The 23248-nt window shown below is 45.0% G+C and overlaps 1 protein-coding gene across 1 annotated transcript in view; it reads left to right on the forward strand.

Annotated features, from left to right (window-relative positions):
• The window catches only part of ZRANB3 (zinc finger RANBP2-type containing 3), a 94529-nt gene that overhangs the window by 37575 nt on the left and 33706 nt on the right, over window positions 1–23248 (forward strand). The window contains exons 9-10 of the mRNA XM_075285659.1: window positions 2261–2410; window positions 18181–18667. Of these exons, the coding sequence (XP_075141760.1) occupies window positions 2261–2410; window positions 18181–18667 (637 nt within the window). The remainder of the gene's footprint in view (window positions 1–2260; window positions 2411–18180; window positions 18668–23248) is intronic.

Here is a 23248-nt window from a genome sequence, read left to right on the forward strand (position 1 = left end):
AGTATGGAGAACTACAAGCGGGCTGTCGGTGTGATGTGTATGGAGAACTACAAGCGGGCCGTCAGTGTGATGAGTATGGAGAACTACAAGCGGGCCGTCAGTGTGATGAGTATGGAGAACTACAAGCAGGCCGTCGGTGTGATGAGTATGGAGAACTACAAGCGGGCCGTCAGTGTGATGAGTATGGAGAACTACAAGCGGGCCGTCAGTGTGATGAGTATGGAGAACTACAAGCAGGCCGTCGGTGTGATGAGTATGGAGAACTACAAGCGGGCCGTCAGTGTGATGAGTATGGAGAACTACAAGCGGGCCGTCGGTGTGATGAGTATGGAGAACTACAAGCGGGCCGTCGGTGTGATGAGTATGGAGAACTACAAGCGGGCCGTCAGTGTGATGAGTATGGAGAACTACAAGCGGGCCGTCCGTGTGATGAGTATGGAGAACTACAAGCGGGCCGTCTGTGTGATGAGTATGGAGAACTACAGGCGGGCCGTCAGTGTGATGAGTATGGAGAACTACAAGCGGGCCGTCGGTGTGATGAGTATGGAGAACTACAAGCGGGCTGTCAGTGTGATGAGTATGGAGAACTACAAGCGGGCTGTCAGTGTGATGAGTATGGAGAACTACAAGCGGGCCGTCAGTGTGATGAGTATGGAGAACTACAAGCGGGCCGTCGGTGTGATGTGTATGGAGAACTACAAGCGGGCCGTCAGTGTGATGAGTATGGAGAACTACAAGCGGGCCGTCAGTGTGATGAGTATGGAGAACTACAAGCGGGCCGTCTGTGTGATGAGTATGGAGAACTACAGGCGGGCCGTCAGTGTGATGAGTATGGAGAACTACAAGCGGGCCGTCAGTGTGATGAGTATGGAGAACTACAAGCGGGCCGTCTGTGTGATGAGTATGGAGAACTACAAGCGGGCTGTCAGTGTGATGAGTATGGAGAACTACAAGCGGGCTGTCGGTGTGATGTGTATGGAGAACTACAAGTGGGGCGTCAGTGTGATGTGTATGGAGAGCTTGTGATGAGTATGGAGAACTTACTGCTCGGCCCCTCCTGGATCCGTTCAGCACTTCCACAGCCCTCATTTGTAAAGCTCTTATTGGTTAGCGGCAGGACCTGGTAGCCATTGAGCCTTCGCTTTTCTGGTTATGATGACAATATAGAAGAGCGGTGGCCGGTCAGCGGTTTAACCCCTTGATGACCCTGACTAAAGGATATCTAGTGACATAAACCACTACAAGGAGGGGGGTCCATTTCTCTTATTTCACCCAGAGCCCTTTTATTTCTTTTTTTCTATTAGATTTGATTCTGCGTTCTGAATTAAACAATCTGAATGCGCGCAGCTTCCAGAATCCACAGACTCGCATTGGCGCACACGAACTAACATTTATTTTCATTATAATTTTTGCTAGGAGTAAATGAGGATTGTAAATTTCTTACTTCTCAGGGTTTAATTAGATGTTGGTCGCCGTACAGTAAACCCCAGATACAGCTGCTGTCTGCTGGCCGCGCGTCGTGTTACCCCGGGTCACTGCGCACAATCAGGTTTACAGCGCTTGGCCGTGGCCCCATGTTTTCTTGTATCCGCTTTTATTTCCTATTGCTTATATGGCACCAACATATTCCACAGCTCTGTACAGTCCTGGAACTGCAAGGGAACTAAACCAAACATTTAGCTTAAAGGGGTGATTCAGTTTCTAATATTGATGGTCTATCCTTAGGATAAGTCATCAATAGTCGATCTGTAAGTGTCCGACACCCGAGACCCGCACAGATCTGCTTGTATTGTGTCCATGTAACAATGAGTTTTGGTACTGCAGCGCTGCTCCATTGCACTCTATAGGACTAGTGGTGCAGTACCAAAACCTGCCGCTACAAATCGTTATGGCAAGTGTGCGACTACTGGCATTGGCTCTCATTCACTTACCTGCAATGACTCTGTTCTGCCACTACACAGAGAACAGCGCTGTCTGCTTCCTTTTCCATTCTCTGTGTATTTTCCACCAAGAACAGGTGATTGGTGGGGGTGCCGGGTATAGAACTCATTGGAGCAATAGTAACGCCGCCTTTGCTCCAAAAAGCTAAGTTGCATCTTGACAAAGATCTCAGAAACGGAGGCTGCGATTTACAATGAGAGAACATCCTTAGATTCAGATGCCACTAACCTTTCTATCTACAGGACTGTGTTCTGGTGACCGACCCCGTTTAACCCTTCACATCTTGACTGTTATATGACTTGTACTGCTTTGTCTCCAGGCGAATGTTACTGGCAGCACGCTAAACGGCAAGAAGGAAAAGATTCAGGCCGAGGTAGACGACAAGGATAAATGGGATTTCCTGAGCTTTGCCAAGTCATGGACTCCTAATGAAGAACTGGATGACGTAAAGGAGCAGCTCTTTACTCACGTAAGACACCAATTCTGCCTAATTCCACCCTGTACGCTCCAAGAAGGCGATGATACATAAAGCAGACATTGTTTTCTGGACGCCATCTTGCCTCGTGCGGCAAGAATATTGCAGATGTGATTTAGAGCCCTGATATTTTTCTATATATTCTGTCTTCAGTCTTGCTTAGCTGGTGTCATTGGTTATGGGGAAATATGGGGACCTTGATCTTCAGGGGTGTCGGTAGAAGAGGCGGGGTTGTGACAACCTTTATGGATATGGCTGTCATACGTTATAGTTGACTCAAAGATATTGTTATATTGAAATCCGTCATGTTTATGTTGGGAACAGACCACTGGGGCCAGACAGCGAAGAAAAGATGACCATAGACATTGTATCGCCTACTGGATGAGTCGATTCCTTCCACAGCTTCCCTTTCCTTCGATATGTATACGGCCCGGTCTTATATATCCTGCCCACTCCCAGCAGGGGGTGTACTACAATAGCTGTCACTATTTTCTGACCCCAGGTGTCTGTCGGTTTCCATGTTTTAAGCAGACGGGGTCTCCGTCTTTCGGGTCCGAACAACGAGAACCCAAATGTGAGTGTAACTTGGCAGCACTTTTTCCATCGCCTAAATCTTTTGCACAGTACGGTACAATCTGAGCTGTCATTTTTGCTTTGTTTCAGATACAATTTCTTTACAAAGCCGGTAGGTGAACTCTGGTGTATTGTGATTGCGCCATTCTGCGGTAACACGCACTCCCTGGCCTGTAGAAATAGACCATTGTCAGGACTCAATCCCTCGTAATCGTTTGCTCGGGGCTTTTGAAGCCAAACCTCACTCTGTCATCTAGAGAAAGCGCCTTTTGTTTTTGAAGGTCATTTTTCCTTCGCCGACACACAGCGCTGATTCTTTCTCTCCTCTTGTAAGTGCAGGATGGAGACACTTCTGACGATCCGCTTTGGTAGGCAACATTTTTTTTTTTTACGTATCACATTTGATATGAATTTATTTCTATCTGACGGTTTGCCTGATAAACAGTCTCTAGCGGAGCCCATCACTTCTGACACACGGGAAGACGAAGCCCCAGTCAGGACCCTTCAAGATCCCCCCCCCACCCCCGCCCCTCCGCTTAGTATTTACATAATCCTAATTTGACATCCCTTACATATTTGGATTTGACAATTTGATGCCAGATTTTCATATTACACCTGAAAAGATCACAGCCAGCACTTTACGCAGACCCGAGCGTGCGGCGCCTGTTACCCGTACCTGCACAATCACTGGACAAAGGGCTTCAGGAAATCAGACGCTTTAAGCGAAACTTAAAATTTGCAATTTTGTTGAAAAAAAGAGAACGTGATGTGCGATTCTCCAGCTGGGAAAATAGAAGCCAGATTTGTGCCGGTTATACCGTAGAGCAGGACAGGGCAGTGCGGCCTACGAAATAACAACACAATACAATACACGCGTAGAGGCGGCACCGAGGCCAAAATTTACTTATCAAAATCTCTCTCTGACTTTATCTATTTTATCTTTTTGTCTTTATCTTTCTGTCTATCTCTCTTTGTATCTATCTATCTATCTATCTATCTATCATCTATCTATGTATCTATATATCTATCTATCTCCTATCTATCTATCTATCTATCTATCTATCTATCTATCTCCTATCTATCTATGTATCTATCATCTATCTATCTATCTCCTATCTATTTATCTATCTATCTATCTATCTATCTATCTATCTATCTCCTATCTATCTATGTATCTATCATCTATCTATCTATCTCCTATCTATCTATCTATCTATCTATCTATCTATCTATCTATCATGTATCTATCATCTATCTATCTATCTATCTATCTATCTATCTATCTATCTCCTATCTATCTATCTATCTATCTATCTATCTATCTATCTATCTATCTCCTATCTATTTATCTATCTATCTATCTATCTATCTATCTATCATCTATCTATGTATCTATCTATCTCCTATCTATCTATCTATCTATCTATCTATCTATCTATGTATCTATCTGTCTCCTATCTATCTATCTATCTATCTATCTATCTATCTGTGTATCTATCATCTATCTATCTATCTATCTATCTATCTATCTATCTCTATCTATCTATCTATCTATCTATCTATCTATCTATCTATCTATCTATCTCCTATCTATTTATCTATCTATCTATCTATCTATCTATCTATCTATCATCTATCTATCTATCTATCTATCTATCTATCTATCTATCTCCTATCTATGTATCTATCTGTCTCCTATCTATCTATCTATCTATCTATCTATCTATCTATCTATGTATCTATCATCTATCTATCTATCTATCTATCTATCTCCTATCTATTTATCTATCTATCTATCTATCTATCTATCTATCTATCTATCTATCTATCTATCTATCCATCTATCTATCATCTATCTATCTATCTATCTATCTATCTCCTATCTATCTATCTGTCTATCTATCTATCTATCTATCTATCTATCATCTATCTATCTATCTATCTATCTCCTATCTATCTATCTATCTATCTATCTATCTATCTATCTATCTATCTCTCTCCTATCTATCTACCTATCTGTCTATCTCCTATCTATCTATCTATCTATCTATCTATCTATGTATCTATCTCCTATCTATCTATCTATCTATCTCTCTCCTATCTATCTATCTATCTATCTATCTATCTATCTATCTATCTATCTCCTATCTATCTATCTATCTCCTATCTATCTATCTCCTATCTATCTATCTATCTATCTATCTATCTATCTATCTATCTATCTATCTATCTATCTATCTATCTATCTATCTCCTCTATCTATCTATCTATCTATCTATCTATCTATCTATCTATCTATCTATCTATCTATCTATCTATCTATCTATCTATCTATCTATCTATCTCCTATCTATCTATCTATCTCCTATCTATCTATCTATCTCCTATCTATCTATCTATCTCTCTCCTATCTATCTATCTATCTATCTATCTATCTATCTATCTATCTATCTATCTATCTATCTATCTCCTATCTATCTATCTCATCTATCTATCTATCTATCTATCTATCTATCTATCTATCTATCTATCTATCTATCTATCTCTATTTCATCACTCGCCTCTGCACAGGGGATCTATAATACTTGCTCATCCTGCACCTTCTGTTTCATGAATAGCGCTGCCAAGACATGGAATCCTCCAGATCCCTGACATGTCTTGTGGTATCTTGCACACATTAGCACGACATCCTTTAAGTCCTGTACATTGCTCAGTGTGTCCTCCATGGATTGGGCTTATTTTTTTAGGACACTTCATAGCTGCTCGATTTGTATTAGGATCTGGTAAAGGGAGACCTAGTCATCACCTTGAACTCTTCTCATGTTCCTCAGACCAGTCCTGGACAGTTCTTGCTGTGTGGCACGTTATCTTGCAGAGTCTGGTGACTTCCATAAAGGGTGGTGCTTAGTCTGTACAATGTTCACATGATGCCCGGACCCAGCAGAATATTTCCTAGACCCTCACACAACCTCCACCAGGACCTTCTTCCCATACTGGTGCCATTTCTATCTCAGGTCAGTGACCCCAGGCCTCTTCATTCACAGTTCGTCCCATCGCTATCAAATGTGTGTGCCAATCTTCAAACTTACGGTACATATAAGATGTGCCCCGGCCTCTTCTTTCATAGTATCATTGGGGTTCCAAGGCACCGATCATACATTGATGGCTTATATAATCGAAATGCCATCAGCTTACGTGGGGAACACGGCGGGGTAGCGACGCGTTCTCCATTAATGAAGTCATTATTACACAGCCATGCTAATGTTCTGTGATCATACGGTGACACTGCACAGCTCCTGCTCTTAGAGGGCTGCGGGGCGGCCACCAACACTCGGCCTATTATCATCAATTATAATGTATTTACCCTCTCTTCCCGCGGAGATCCATATAGCAGTACCGTTATTTCCCTTACAGAGACTAATAATCCTCTCCATAATTCCATACATCACGCAATTGTACATCGGACTCCGCAGCTTACATTATTATACGCTATTCCTATTGTCCTTGTCTATTAATTTTGGAGGTAATAATATATTGTGCTTTAAGGCTTCTTTATCATAGTGGCTTCCTGTTCCGGTAATGCATTGTGTGGGCTGTTATATCATATGGCCCCACTGTATACTCCTCAATATCTACTACAAGGATCAGCAGATTAACCCAATAATCATTTTTGTAGTGTCCTCCTGATAACCAGCCATGATGTCCTTATTGTGGTCAGGTTATCTTCTCATACATGTAGTGTCCTTCTGATAACCAGCCATGATGTCCTTATTGTGGTCGGGTTATCTTCTCATACATGTAGTGTCCTCCTGATAACCAGCCATGATGTCCTTATTGTGGTCGGGTTATCTTCTCATACATGTAGTGTCCTCCTGATAACCAGCCATGATGTCCTTATTGTGGTCAGGTTATCTTCTCATACATGTAGTGTCCTCCTGATAACCAGCCATGATGTCCTTATTGTGGTCGGGTTATCTTCTCATACATGTAGTGTCCCCTCCTGATAACCAGCCATGATGTCCTTATTGTGATTGGGTTATCTTCTCATACATGTAGTGTCCTCCTGATAACCAGCCATGATGTCCTTATTGTGGTCAGGTTATCTTCTCATACATGTAGTGTCCCCTCCTGATAACCAGCCATGATGTCCTTATTGTGGTCGGGTTATCTTCTCATACATGTAGTGTCCTCCTGATAACCAGTCATGATGTCCTTATTGTGGTCAGGTTATCTTCTTATACATGTAGTGTCCTCCTGATAACCAGCCATGATGTCCTTATTGTGGTCAGGTTATCTTCTCATACATGTAGTGTCCCCTCCTGATAACCAGCCATGATGTCCTTATTGTGGTCGGGTTATCTTCTCATACATGTAGTGTCCTCCTGATAACCAGCCATGATGTCCTTACTGTGGTCACGTTATCTTCTCATACATGTAGTGTCCTCCTGATAACCAGCCATGATGTTCTTATTGTGGTCAGGTTATCTTCTCATACATGTAGTGTCCTCCTGATAACCAGCCATGATGTCCTTATTGTGGTCGGGTTATCTTCTCATACATGTAGTGTCCTCCTAATAACCAGCCATGATGTCCTTATTGTGGTCGGGTTATCTTCTCATACATGTAGTGTCCTCCTGATAACCAGCCATGATGTCCTTATTGTGGTCGGGTTATCTTCTCATACATGTAGTGTCCTCCTAATAACCAGCCATGATGTTCTTATTGTGGTCGGGTTATCTTCTCATACATGTAGTGTCCTCCTGATAACCAGCCATGATGTCCTTATTGTGGTCGGGTTATCTTCTCATACATGTAGTGTCCTCCTGATAACCAGCCATGATGTCCTTATTGTGGTCGGGTTATCTTCTCATACATGTAGTGTCCTCCTAATAACCAGCCATGATGTTCTTATTGTGGTCGGGTTATCTTCTCATACATGTAGTGTCCCCTCCTGATAACCAGCCATGATGTCCTTATTGTGGTCGGGTTATCTTCTCATACATGTAGTGTCCTCCTGATAACCAGCCATGATGTCCTTATTGTGGTCGGGTTATCTTCTCATACATGTAGTGTCCTCCTAATAACCAGCCATGATGTTCTTATTGTGGTCGTGTTATCTTCTCAACGCAGCAAAATTTGTAATTATTAAATTTTGTAAAATTGTTTAGATTTTAATTTCGCTAAAAATTTTAATATGAGAAACTCCTTTAAGGTGCACCAAGAGGAGTCAAAATAGCCAAGTAATCCAACCAAGGGGTGGTGTTCCCTTCTGTTATTCTGGGTAGGACCTGCGCTATAGATTTTGGAGCAGAACACTGGAGCAGACTAGGCCACTTTGATCTATTTTACACTGTGCAGATATCAGACAGGATTGGTATATCTGTACCACAGTCAGTGTATGTAGTGTCAGAGCCGAGCTGATGACTGACCTGTAATGTGCCGCGGCTTTATTACACCTGCCCACACGCCGGTGCTCAGTGACAGCGAGGATGACAGTCAGGTAAAGAGGTCAGAGCACCCAGCCCCCGGGTCGTACTCCTCAGTCACAGAGAGGAACACGTCAGTATTAATTGTCCTGTTCCTATGTGACCAATGTACTATTAAGAACTTACATAAGACTGCAGGGAGTCTGCCGTAGCGATTGCTCAGGTTCTGCGGACTTTGCATATTTCTGAATACCTATAAGCTGTTAGTGAAGCTGTTGTGACGCTGTTTTGGGCACTCGGTACAATTTTTCCAGGTCTTTTGCATGTACTAGTCAGCGGGTGGAACTTAAATTATTTTTTTTTTTAAAGTTCTTAAAGGAGTTTTGGGGCAAGAAAAGGGTTAAAAGTGGAGGGAAAAAAAAACGAAATAAAATGTGCTTGCCTCTTCTTAGTCCCACCATCCCTTTCCTCCACACTGGTCTCCAGTGCCGGTGGTGACGTAGATGACCCCCACATGACCAATGCAGACGTCAAGTGCGTCATTGCTGCAGAGTTTCTGGCACTGCGGCCATGATATACCTGACTACAGCACGTAAGTCTGACGATAAAGGGTTATTCCACTTCCTAATTATTGATGACCTATCCTTAGTACAGGTCATCAATAAAAGATCAATGGGGGGTTTGACATCTGGGACCCCCATGAATCAGCCGTTTGAAGGGGCCGCGGTTTTCCTGCGGGCGCTGTGAACTCTTCTCTGTTTACATGACATATCTATCCTAATAGTTCATCAATAAGAAGAATGTGAATTAACCCTTTAATGCTGGGATGCCAAAATCAGAGACTGGTGGGGCTAGGCGTCTGTCGTGTCCGATCACAGGTCCCATGTTGCGACATTCACACGAGAGCACGGTCTATGACGTTAGGTGAGTTCTGTACTTCGTTGTTCTCATCAGTTTCGTAGACATTAATGTGGAAGGACAGCTCATATTTGTGACCATCTCTCCCTTCACGCAGGGGGGTGCCGGACCCCCGCCTTCATGATTAGTAAGCCCAAGGGACTTGGAAGAGACTGACTTGTAGTCTTCTAGGTAGTCCAGTCAATTTCCATGCCCCCTCCCATATTGTCATTGCTATACGTCCCCTCTCTTCAGTGCTGATAATGTCCAGGGACACTTCCAGACATAACCAGGGGAATTTATTGACACTTTATAGACACTTATCCTGAGGCTAGGGGGTAAATATCAGATCATTGGGGGTCTATCCCCTGCATCCTCCTTGTGACTGAACTCCAGTGCATTTGCATGACCTGCGTTCCCATCTACGGGGTTTAGGCCCCATTCTCCTGATCACTGGGGTCCCCCAATGTTCTGACTCCTATAGGAGATAAGTGTCTGTAGTGACAAATCCCCCAATTCGTTCCCCGCTGATGTGCTCCAAAATTGTAAAATACGCCAGTCAAGAGTTGGCTTGGATTTCAGGCATAATTCAGTCCAACCTTCTGGCATCAGTTAAAGTAAATTTGTCTCTGGTCACTTTAGTAAAGCATTGAGCAAGAGTGATATTGGGGAACATGTTTAGGGGCATAGATAGTAAATTCGCCACTGTGTGACCCCTCTTAGCACGTCCTATGATAACGCTGCAGCGCTATTGTAAGCCACACATTGTAGTTCATAGACTTATCAGATTTACTCTGCGGCAGGTTATCTCCTAGCCCTGCATAGACGAGGCACAGATGCAAAATGCAATAATACGCTGAGATCCAGGCAACTGTCTAAATATAGGGTCCAGATGCAATTGAATGGTTTGTATTCTGCACCCCCTCCTTCCCTCGAATATTTGTTAGACCCCATTAGAAATCTCTGGATACGACAATTGTGAGCTGAGCATCTGTTTATCAGGAGGACAGTGCTCGCTGTCCCTGCCCTAACCTACAAGCAGCTATTTACTGTCCCTACCTCCCCGCTCAGTCCTTACATTGGCGGCTGACCCCCCGGGGTTTGCAGGGCATTGTATGATAGCTGGCTCTCATTAGTAGCTCAGCTGATGTGCCCGGGGCTACGCCGGGTGTGAAAGGCTCTATACAAGGCCCAATTAAATCAGCTGGCTATTTCTGTACAGGTGAGGAGCAATAGTTATAGAGCATGTCCCCAGCCCTGGAAAGATGCCGGGCCATTGTGAGGTGCTGACATGATGTCTCCAGTTAGAGGCGCATTATAAGCTGGAGCGCCTCAGCCGTCCTGGTCTCTGCAGGCACCGAGCGCACGCCGCACTTCCAGGCTGACACTGTTGAGTGTGATTTGCTGTCCATGGTCCTGTAGCCAAGACCAGGAGCAGTCACAGCTTCACTCATAGTAAAGGAGGAAAACAGCTAAGCCAGCAAGTGCCCCCGGCGCACCCCTGCAGTGCTCTTTAATAGCTGGCTCACTGGTAATTATGAAAAAGCAAGCGACATATTTTATCCCGGGTGATGTTAACGGGAGAAAACAACAAACGCAGCAGCTGCTTGTGCCAAGTGTTACGGCAGTTCAGCCGCCGCTGCGGATACGTGCCATGAGACGCTCGCATGTGTCTGTATGTAAATCTTCTTAAGGGCTCAGCTCTATTGCTGCGGGAATATAAATGTGTAAAACTGCTTATCTAGCTACGAATAAACTAGATAAAGGTTACAGTTCAGGTTAGACTCTGTGTGAATTGTGCTTTAATTTCTGAAGATTTCCTGATATTCCTCCGGTGGTAGGTCCGACGTCTGCGCATACCTGAGATAACCTCATATATACCCCAGGTGGTAGGTCCGACGTCTGCGCATACCTGAGATAACCTCATATATACCCCAGGTGGTAGGTCCGACGTCTGCGCATACCTGAGATCACCTCATATATACCCCAGGTGGTAGGTCCGACGTCTGCGCATACCTGAGATAACCTCATATATACCCCAGGTGGTAGGTCCGACATCTGCGCACACCTGAGAGAACCTCATATATACCTCAGGTGGTAGGTCCGGCATCTGCGCACACCTGAGATAACCTCATATATACCCCAGGTGATAGGTCCGACGTCTGCGCATACCTGAGATCACCTCATATATACCCCAGGTGGTAGGTCCGACATCTGCGCACATCTGAGATCACCTCATATATACCCCAGGTGGTAGGTCCGACATCTGCGCACACCTGAGAGAACCTCATATATACCCCAGGTGGTAGGTCCGACATCTGCGCACACCTGAGAGAACCTCATATATACCTCAGGTGGTAGGTCCGGCATCTGCGCACACCTGAGATAACCTCATATATACCCCAGGTGATAGGTCCGGGATCTGCGCACACCTGAGAGAACCTCATATATACCCCAGGTGGTAGGTCCGACATCTGCGCACACCTGAGAGAACCTCATATATACCTCAGGTGGTAGGTCCGGCATCTGCGCACACCTGAGATTACCTCATATATACCCCAGGTGGTAGGTCCGGCATCTGCGCACACCTGAGAGAACCTCATATATACCCCAGGTGATAGGTCCGGGATCTGCGCACACCTGAGAGAACCTCATATATACCCCAGGTGGTAGGTCCGACGTCTGCGCACACCTGAGATTACCTCATATATACCCCAGGTGGTAGGTCCGGCATCTGCGCACACCTGAGATTACCTCATATATACCCCAGGTGGTAGGTCCGGCATCTGCGCACACCTGAGAGAACCTCATATATACCCCAGGTGGTAGGTCCGGCATCTACGCACACCTGAGATTACCTCATATATACCCCAGGTGGTAGGTCCGGCATCTGCGCACACCTGAGAGAACCTCATATATACCCCAGGTGGTAGGTCCGGCATCTGCGCACACCTGAGATTACCTCATATATACCCCAGGTGGTAGGTCCGGCATCTGCGCACACCTGAGAGAACCTCATATATACCCCAGGTGGTAGGTCCGGCATCTGCGCACACCTGAGAGAACCTCATATATACCCCAGGTGGTAGGTCCGGCATCTGCGCACACCTGAGATTACCTCATATATACCCCAGGTGGTAGGTCCGATGTCTGCGCACACCTGAGATTACCTGATAGATATCCTAAGTGGAAGGTCCGGCGTATGCACACACCTGTGATAACCTCATATATACCCCAGGTGGAAGGTCCGGCATATGCACATTTACGATTACCTGATACATACCCCCCAGCAGTAGGTGTGATGTCTGCACACACCTGTTACATATCACGAATGGAAGGTCCAACATCTGCACACCTGGGATTTCCTGACACATACCCCGAGCAGAAGTTTCCGACGTCTGCACACCTGAGATTACCTGATACATACCCCCAGCAGAAGGTCCGATGTCTGCACAGACCTGTTATTACCTTATACATACCCCCAGCAGAAGGTCCGATGTCTGCACACCTGTAATTCCCTGGTTCATACCCCCAGGACAAGGTCCAATGCCCGTAAATACCTAGTGATGCAATATGGCTGACACACAGATACTATTGTATCTGTAATCTGCATTTTTTGTGAATTTTTATTATGGATGTGACGCTGCTTTTAAAGGGGTTATTCTTTCAATTACAAGTTATCTTTATATACAGAATAAGGGATTGCTATCTTCTGGAGGTCCAGCTCTTAGGGCACCTGCCGGTCACTAGAATACAGGTACAGAATAATGGTTTACCGTATTAATGGAGCTGCAGGTCACATTTGCTCCGTCCTGTACAACTACTGGAGATAATTGAAGTCTATGGTAAACTTCTCCTTCTCCATTCTTTTGGGGGGTCAAAGCAGTTAGAATGGGAATTATTGGTACTGGGCTGCCCTGGAACGGGATTAGTAAGGTGAATATGGCTTCTTTTGTTATTTTATAACCTGTGTTAGCCAAAGTTTTTTTAAGATGTAACTTGCTGACTGTCTGCAACCACCACTAGGGGCAGCACAGGAACATACTGCTCACCTCTATTGAGTTCAATGTGCACACTGTATGCAATGAACTTCCTTTGCTGGTGGATACAGATGGCCTTTGATACGTCTTTCCATCCCTTGTCATATTTCTCTCTGGTGCTCCTAGGGTATATATGTTTCTTCATGCCGGGGCAGCTTGGACAATGAGCGCATGCGCAGCGGAGAAATATACCAGGAGCATATCTATCACTAAGTATTAAGGCTTTCTTATTATTATATACCCCCGATGCACTTATCATGATCATATTTGGGACAATAAACCTCCGGTCCATAGGCATGGGCTGGTGGCTTAGTATTCCATATTCATCACATGTTCGGGTTTCTTCTCCATAAAATAAGACCCTGCTATTCAATGTCAATGTTAAGTTTCTTTGTCTCACGTTGTTTTGTGTTTTGCGGCACTAAATGTGACCGGAGACCTGAAAATCTCCCAGTCACAAGAAGATTTCAGTATTTGTAGCACGAACAATTCTTCCCCTATGGAAAACGTAATAATATTTCCTTCCCATTTCCTTTCCGTATTAACCGCGCTCTCCTGCTCATAGAGGGATCAATCCCAGTAATATACACTATATACTGCGGATATATTCTGTATACACAGGCAGTGGGCTTTGTTGGATGTGCTCTGTATGGAGATCATCTGATGTGGATGGACAGATGGTTAGATCAGGAATACCGAGGGTGTAGATGTGATATAGATAATATCTATCTGATGAATATGACCTAGAAGATATCACATACATACACGATAGATCGTAAGTAAGTGCTGGATAGATAACAGATAGATGTGAGATGAGAGCAGCGCCATAGAAATGTGTGGGTGCAAATCCTCACAGGAATGGATGGCAGCGCTCCAAAAAGAAGTCAAAAATGTGATTTGTTTACTGGCCCATCTGCAGCTACAATAAATAAATCACATTTTTGACTAACCATTTGGAGCATCGACAGAGAGAGATAGTGAGATAGTGAGATAGATAGATAGATAGATAGATAGATAGATAGGAGATAGATAGATAGATAGATAGATAGATAGATAGGAGATAGCTAGATAGGAGATAGATAGATACGAGATAGATAGATACGAGATATAGATAGATAGGAGATAGATACGAGATAGATAGATACGAGATATAGATAGATAGGAGATAGATAGATAGAATAGAGTGAAATAGATATAGTGTTGGACTGATATAGCATTAGATGGCACTAAGTATAGTGTTGGCTTGATGTAGTGTTAGATGGCATTAGATACATATAGCGTCAGGTAGATACACTGTTGGATGGCTTTGGATACATAGTTGTTAAATAGTGTTAGATATCGTATGATATAGTGATAAATCATGTTGGATAGATTGACGTGGGATACATATAGTTGTTAGATAGTATTAGATATAATACTTATTATAGTGTTAGGTGAGGTTAGTGTGAGATAGTATTAGATAAGGGAGTGTCATTTAGTTACTGAGGGAGAAAAATAGATATCCAGAGCAATAATGAGAGAGTGAGACAGATATTTGGAGAGTGAACAAAAGATAAGAGAGTGTATACAGTAAGATCTCCAGACTGAGAGAGAAACGCGTGGTGAGATTAGTATAAGAGATACGAGACTGACAGGGACACATATTAGATACAGAGCTAAATGGAGAGATAGAGACAAGTAGATGCTACAGAAGATTGTATCCTTTATCTGTAGGAGGTCAGTGACCGGATTAAATGTGGTCTAGGTTGGTCAGGTCCAAAGAGCAACCAACAGAAGAACTTGGGAAAGGATGTCGTCACCCTGAGATGTATAGTGTTTGTAAATATCCATCAAATTCTCCTCCTCATCTTCCTTTCTCCTTCTATTGGTTGATCTTCAGATCTGGCAAACCTTACTGACCTTCTGAGGCCACAGATTTCTTCCCACTGCGGTAAAGATCCCGAAGCTACAACCCCAACCTCTACTGTGGTGTTATTAGGTGATGGCGCCATGTGCCATCAGTTCTCTCTGGATTGAATGTATTGGGGTCACACGTCTCATCATCCATATCTTTAGGTGTCCAGACTTAATGGACCAGATTTACTAATACTGTCCAAAATTCAGACGGAGCAAACTTAGAATAGACCATCTGATACTGCAACTCCAGGCAGTCGTGGGAATCCTAGCCTGGACTACAATGGCCGGTGTGCAGTCTATTGTCAGCACATGGACTATAAATAAGGCCTTAAAGGGATTCTCCAGGGTTAGAAATATTGTCTGCTTTCTTCCAAAACAGTGCAGCACCTTATCCGCAGGTTGTATCTGGTATTGCAGGTCAGTAGATTGTACTGAGTTGAGCCGTGGACGGGTGCGTTGCTTTTTTGGCAAGAGAGCGGCCATGTTTTTCTGATCTACGGGACAGGCGATCACCATGATGACTTATCAGTGTTGATCGAACAAGCTTTTATTTACCAGTAAAGAACAGTTCGTCCTCCGCCGCAGAGGTTTAATTACTGTGTGAACTGCGGTCTAATGTGAGAGACAGCGACCCTGAACTCTCGGCTGCGAGCGACTGCAGCAAACGCGGCTCCAGAGGAAGCGTCTCTTCTCCCTTATTAATAACAGGCGGGGACCGCGAAGAATGAGAGCGCGCATCCTGGCACCTCGGGGGCCCGATCTGTAATAAATACTTTCTATTTCCAGTTTATTGTGTATATGTTAATTGCCGCGCCATTGTGCTCCATCCGGAGAAATTAACTCTGCAAAGGTCATCAGAAACTCATATTAACTCCGCATTGCTTAAGACTGCGGCTCTCTGCTGGGACTGTCTGCGACCGCTGCCTGTCGTCTATATCATCACTGCGCTCTATGGCGGGGAATGACTGTGTATATTTGGACTCGTGGCGTCCAGTGCGAAAGCTGTTGCCCGTCATTGGTTGATATGGGTGAACGCTGAAGTTTTTTTTAGAGTCAGTCTTCATGAAGTATCTAAGATATTTCATCAATATCAGATTGGTTGGGGTCCAGCACCTGAATCCTGCACCGTTCTGCTGATGTATACTTAGTCTATGGCTTCTGGCGTCCGTATCAGCTGATCGCTGCGGGGTCGGGGTGTCAGACTCAGACCGATAATGATGACCTGTCCTGTATAGAATAATGACGATATTAGAAGAATCATTTTGACGCTGAGATGGACACCACTTATGGGCGGGCATAGATTTCACCCACCATTTTTGCCGAGTGTTGTACCTCCATTGATCTGCTATTGGTTGTCTGTCCTGTTGATAGATTATCAGTGTTCACTATCTTGAGATCATTGACTATCCCTTTAAGAATAATTTTGGGGAATTACCAGCTATGGACTGGCGTAGATTTCAGTCCTTATTTGCGCAAGTCCTTTGACACAGATCATGTTAAATGTATTGGGTTGTGAAGCCCTTCCCGCTTATTAGAATCGTGTCCACATCCCAGCTCGCTTCAATCCACTGACCTGCAATACCAGATATAACCTGCGGACAGGTGCTGCGCTGTTCTTGAAAAAAGTAGACATTTCCAAACATGGAGAATCCCTTTTAACGGGATTCTATCATTAAAATGTTTTTTTTTTTTTCTGCCTACCACGTAGGAATAGCCTTAAGAAAGACTGTTCTTCTCCTACCTTTAGATGTCTTCTCTGCGCCACCGTTCAGTAGAAATCTGTGTTTTCTCCGGTATCCAAATGAGTTCTCTCGCAGCAAATGGAGGCGTCCCCAACGCTGCGAGAGAAATCTCCAGCACCTCCTCTATCTTCTTCTGGAACGCCCTCTCCCTTTGTTGTCTTCCATCCTGGGTTTCAATCATCTAGGCCTCGGGCGGAGCCGACTGTGCATGCCCATGGCCCAGCTTACTGTGTAAATGACCACAAGAAAATGGCCGCCTGGCGGCAGCAACCTCCGGAGTTGGCCCATTCATTTGAGCCAACTCTGGGTGAGGAGGAGGAGGGGACTGCAACAGTCGTGGCAGGCGAGTTTTGACCCCGAGGCACCGCCCACCGTGTGAACTTAGCCTTACACAGTGTGTGCTTACTGTGTAAGCGGCCATTTTCTTGTGGCAGTCCGCTCTGCTCGAGGCCTAGAAGATTGAAACTCAGGACGGAAGAAGAACACAGGGAGAGGGAGTTCCAGAAGAAGATGGAGGCGTCACTGGAGAGCTCTCCCGTAGCATTGGGGCCGCCCCCAGTGTTGCGAGAGAACTCATTTGCATACCGAAGAAAACCTGGATTTCTACTGAATGGCGGCGCGGAGAAGACCTCTAAAGGTAAGAGAAGAATAGCCTATTTTAAAGGCTATTCCTACATGTTAGTCAGAAAAAAGGGTATCCAATGATAGGATCCCTTTAAATGGAATTGTAGAAAAAGGGGACATCATGACTACTTCTGTCCATGGGCTGTGTCTGGTATTGTAGCTTCTCTCTTTTAAAGGGATCCTCCAGTTATTGGAGAAACACCTTTGGAGGCCAGAGGAGGTGTAAAATACAAGTTTAAGTCCTACCCGTCTGTCTCTGTTGTCCACCGCCGGTGTCCGTATGATCTCACGCCATTTCTTTTATGCTGTACGTCTACAGCCTCATGTGAACATTGAGCAAGGAACTGATGATGTATGTGAGTGATGTCACTAATCTGTCCTCTGAGGTCGCCGTTTGGCCTCAGTAGTCACATGAGGCTGAGACCTTCTGGCATCCAGGCGTCTGCGCTAGACCAAACAGACACTGGCGGGGAATAATGGAGTGCCGAGGGCAGATGAGTAATTAGGAACTGGAGACCCGCCTGCGATTAATGGATATAATTATCAACCATTTTATTTCTTTGCAGTTTGAGAAAGACAAGCAGCACGACATCCGCTCCTTCTTCTCACCCAAACCCGATGCCGAGAAAAAACGCAAGAGAATTCTCGGAGAAGAGCCTAAAGAATTAGCTGAGGAGATAGACGACAAAGCTACGGAGGAAGTCTTTGCCACGGACGTCCAAGTTACGCCAGATAGCGGTGACGTCATTGATGTGGACGCCCTTTATCCTGATGAAAACTCTGAACAGCAAGCCAAACGTTTTCGACCATCAGGCAGCCAGACCCCCAAATCCACCCCAAAAAGCACCAGCTGTGGAAAGAGAAAGTCCTGGAGCGGCAAACCCTCTACGTTGTTTTCATCACCGAAAACACGCGGCCTTTCCGAAAGTGCCCTACGTACACCTCCAAGGCCTCCCCTGTCACAGAAGCACTGGAACTGCCCCGCCTGTACATACACCAATAATTCCCTGCTGCCATATTGTGAGATCTGCGAAAGTCCTAGAAGCAGAAAAGGTGAGTGCGTGACTGGAGGTCGCCATAGTCGTGGTCCATACCCTGGCCTAATGGCGGCTCTTATGACCCAATCTAGAAGCCTCAGAGATATCTACAATGCTGCTCGTTTGGCTGATGAGACCCTTAGTCTGGACTGGATTTCCGCAATTAATGCGTTTTAGTTTTAGGTCCTAAATTCTCTTTTATAGCAGTCGCAGCTTGTATTTTCTCTCTACAAATGTCTAAAAGTGCACGATTAAAGGGATTCTACCATTATAACCTCTTTTTTTGTGGCTAAGATGTTGGAATAGTCTTTAGAAAGGCTATTCGTCTCTTACCTTTAGATGTAGTCTCCGCCGCACCGTTCCTTAGAAATACGGTTTTTTACCGGTATGTAAATTAGTTCTCTGGCAGCGATGGGGGCGTCCCCACTGCAGCTCGAGAACACGATCCTGCGACGCCTCTATCTTCGGCTTGATCCTCCCCTTCTCTGTCGTCTTCCTTTGCGTCACCTCTGACGCCTGCGCAGTTATCTTTGCCAGTGAGACACCAGCAGAGCCGAGCGCGAATGCTGGCCGGCGGCCATTTTTGGGAGGCCACTCCTGCATTGAACTGCAAGAGCGGCGTCCAAAAAATGGCCGCCGGCCGGCATGCGCAGTCGGCTCTACTAGTGTCTCACTGGCAGAGCCAACTGTGCAGGCATCGGAGTTGACGCAGGAGGAAGACGGCAGAGAAGGGGAGGATCCAGCCAAAGATAGAGGCGTTGCAGGATAGTGTTCTCAAGCTGCAGTGGGGACGCCCCCATCTCATTTTCAGTGCTGGGGCCAGCCCACATCGCTGCGAGAGAACTAATTTACATACCAGTAAAAAATCGTATTTCTAAGGAACGGTGCGGCAGAGATCACATCTATAGGTAAGGGACGAATAGACTTTCTAAAGACTACTCTGACGTCTTATCCACAGAAAAAGCAGTTTTAATGGTAGATTCCCTTTAAAGGGAACCCGTCACCAGATCTGAAGCCAAAGATGTAAGCTCTTGCTATTGCAAGTTTATTTAAATGTTCTGCTAGCCAAGTGGGCGGTGAAGCTGTGGTTTGGGGGTGTGGTCTTTATGTCATGCAGTGTTACCACCCACTTGGCTGTCAGTGTATGAAATTCTAGCCTTGGCTAGCCCAGCCATTGTCCAGTCCTTGTCTTGGGATTAGGGGGTTGGTGTTCAAAAATGAAGAGGAATATGAGAAAGATGTCTGCCTCAAATCCTCTCTCTTTACCATTGTTTTTTTTTTTTTTTTTTTTTTTTTTTTTTTCAAATATACAAGTTTTCTCTTTGAAGCATTGCAAGCACCCTTGTTTCTTCAAAGTACTACATCTTGGCCATGGAGGTAGCGATTCACAAGGGAAGAAACACCCTTTGATTCGGGTGACCCTAACCTGTCGATCTGCGGGGTAGATTGTATATACGGTATAAGCTAGGAAGTGGTGACACGTTCCCTTAATGCTGCTAATGTAGGAAGGAATGAACCGTCCTCTGGCTTTATAGGAGCTAAGCAATAAGAAAGACGTCACCGTATATTCACTAGACACCAGGGCTAATGTTTTAGCGGGCCACTTGACCCGTCAGGATTTTTTTGGAATCAGGAAAGATAACAAAGAGCCCAAAGGAAACCTCCACAAACTTGAAGAGGGCGTACAATGCCGTACAGTTGTGGTTTTCGGTTTGGAGTCGGTCCCTGCACTTCAGATATATGACGGCAAAGCTAAGGGAGGGAGAGTTCGCCCATCTACTGTCGACAAATATACGTTGAAGGATTTTTTTTCCATTTGCCGGGTCGTATTCGTGTTCCTTGAGCGTTATTAATTCGTATAATAATCTAGGCATCAGGAGCGGTAACGAGTGTCCGGCACGCGGCGATCAATAACCTATATAATATTCTAAATGCTATAATACACCTGATGGCGCGGGTTCATCTTTAAGAAGCCGAGTCTCGCGGAGGCAATTGAGGTTATGCATATTTCAGATGTCTGCACAGGGGACAAAAATCCTACCTGAGCATCAATCTGTGAACGTGTCTCCTCGGAAAGTGAAAGGTGCCAATTTCTGTCAAGAACGTATGTTGAGAACTGCTATGGCATGGCATTAAGCTGGCACAAATGGACATTTCTGATTAATGTCAGCGGGATGTGAATTCAATGGGCAGGAGCGGAGGTCCCGTTTCCATAGCAGCAAATAAGCCTAACATTCATCGCCCTGCTGTTTTCTTTCCCCGTCTGGAGATTTATGATCAAAAGGGCAATGAAATTATAGATTTTTAGTTCTTTCACAGACTAATGATGCTGCGTTTGCATTACGTTCTAACTATCCGCAGTGTGCCAGACACCATGAGATAAAGTTTTCTGCGTTCCACAAAAAGTTTGCATTGTTCTCCAAGTTCTGAGACGCCGTCCGTGTTTCTCAAGGAGGATCGGGTCTTGGATTGGATGGGTTATTTTACCGCTGGCACCAATGCTTGACGAAAGGGCCAAAATAAAGTATTAAAACTGGCAGAAGTTGTCCTGGGCAGAAGGAGAATTCAAGAATAGAAGAGTTGTCGTCTTGTCAAAAAGTTGCGAAAAAATCGTCAGATGTTATTTTTTCTCTACTAAATTTAGACACCAAAAAAGTTGACATGGCAGGCACCAAACTTGGCATATTGGGGCAAATCAATTTTTCGTAATTGTGACCGGTCCATAGGCTAGGTCATCAGTATGTGATCTGTTGGGATCTGACAACCACACGTTCCCCTCGTCTATTACAACAGCTGATCTGTGTGGGGTCTGGGTGTCAGACACTGACACGTCATATACTGGAGAAGCGCAATAAATAACTCCAAGAAACTCACTGTGTACCAGTCACTGCAAAGAGACTACACCATGGCCACCTACCTGGAGAGAATACGCCACCCCAAACACAGACAGACCTTGAGCCGGTACAGACTGAGCGGCCACAGCCTGGAAATGGAGACAGGGCGACACAGGCAGACGTACAAGCCACGGGAGAACAGACTGTGCCAGCACTGGGACCAGGAGGCCCTAGAAGACCAGACCCACTTCCTGCTACACTGCACCAAATACTCAGCTGTGAGGGCCATCTACTACCAAAGACTCTCTGCCCACATCCCAGACGAGAAGAGGAAACTCTACATCCTACTGGGAGAAGAAGAGGCCACTGTGGAGATCGCTGCCCAATACGTGTCCAGCTGTCACCAAACAAGAGGAAGATGAGACTCCACGGACTGTTATACCCCAAACCACCCACCCCACCTCCCCATATAGCGGCCACCAACTAAGAGGAAGATGAGACTCCACGGACTGTTATACCCCCAAATCAGCCACCCCACCCCCATACTCTCCCCCTCGACTCCAACCCCCCCCCCTCCCCCCACTTTACTAGCTTTGGCAATGCCAAATATCTATTCGGACGTGCCTGTAAAGCCGATTTGATTTGATTACTGATGACTAGGGTTGAGGGATTGGGAAAGATCGGATCCCGATTGGCGATCGAGCAAATTTCACGATCGGGATCAGCTGGAAAACGATTGGAAATTGGATTTTGAAATCTCAAGATCGGCTCGAGCAGATTTCATAATCAGGATCGGCTGGAAAATGATTGGAAATCGGATTTTGAAATCGATCCTGAAATCTCAAGATCAGCTCAACCCTACTGATGACCGATCCTGTGGATAGGTCATCAGTATGAAGAAATGATTTTCTTGATTTTCTGTCAGTACGGCCAGTCATATCACCGTTTTTGGAATGGTCAGACGTGGTGGTCTCAATCCAATATTAATTACTTGGCAATTGAATACGCAGGCCTACCCTGACCCCGGAAGGTAGAACAAGATGGATCCTCCTCTCTAGTTTTTGCACTGATTTTACCGCCATATTTCACATGCAGTGCTACTCTTATCTCTCAGCATTTCTTAGACTATTACTAGAATGTTTTATTTTAGCTTCTCCTGATTTGGTTCCTCTACCACTGTATGTATTTCTTGGTGCAAGATGTCCAGAAATATAACTTGGCCCCAATGCAAAGTACAGATGTAGTAGAGTTAACCTGAAACATCTGCAGCGTGAAATGTTATCAAAAACACAACACAAACCAATGAAAAGTCAATGAAGAATGTTACTCCAATGACTTCATTGTTTTTTGTTGTCGTCTATGATGAGATGTAGTTTAACCTGTTGCAGAAGTTTAGGTTAACTCTTCTACATCTGTATGTAAAACTCACCTACAGCCTCAATACTTTACCATGTAGAGTCTCCAGGGCCCGGCAGTGATTGCTACCTCCGACCCCCTTATAGCCAGACCCCTTAAGATCCGCCATTTTGATTTGTTTATATGTGAGATTTTAAAGGAGCTGCCCTGGATCCGAGCAGCTGTATACACGGTTGACAACTCCATTAAGAAATCTTTAGATGGAGCAACACGGTGGCTCAGTGGTTAGCACTGCAGCCTTGCAGCGCTGGGTTCAAATCCCGCCAGGAACAACATCTGCAAGGAGTTTGTATGTTCTCCCCGTGTTTGCGTGGATTTCCTCCCATTCCCAAGACATACGAATAAGA

Source organism: Leptodactylus fuscus, chromosome 8 (assembly GCF_031893055.1).
Source record: "Leptodactylus fuscus isolate aLepFus1 chromosome 8, aLepFus1.hap2, whole genome shotgun sequence".
Classification (NCBI taxonomy): Eukaryota; Metazoa; Chordata; class Amphibia; order Anura; family Leptodactylidae; genus Leptodactylus; species Leptodactylus fuscus.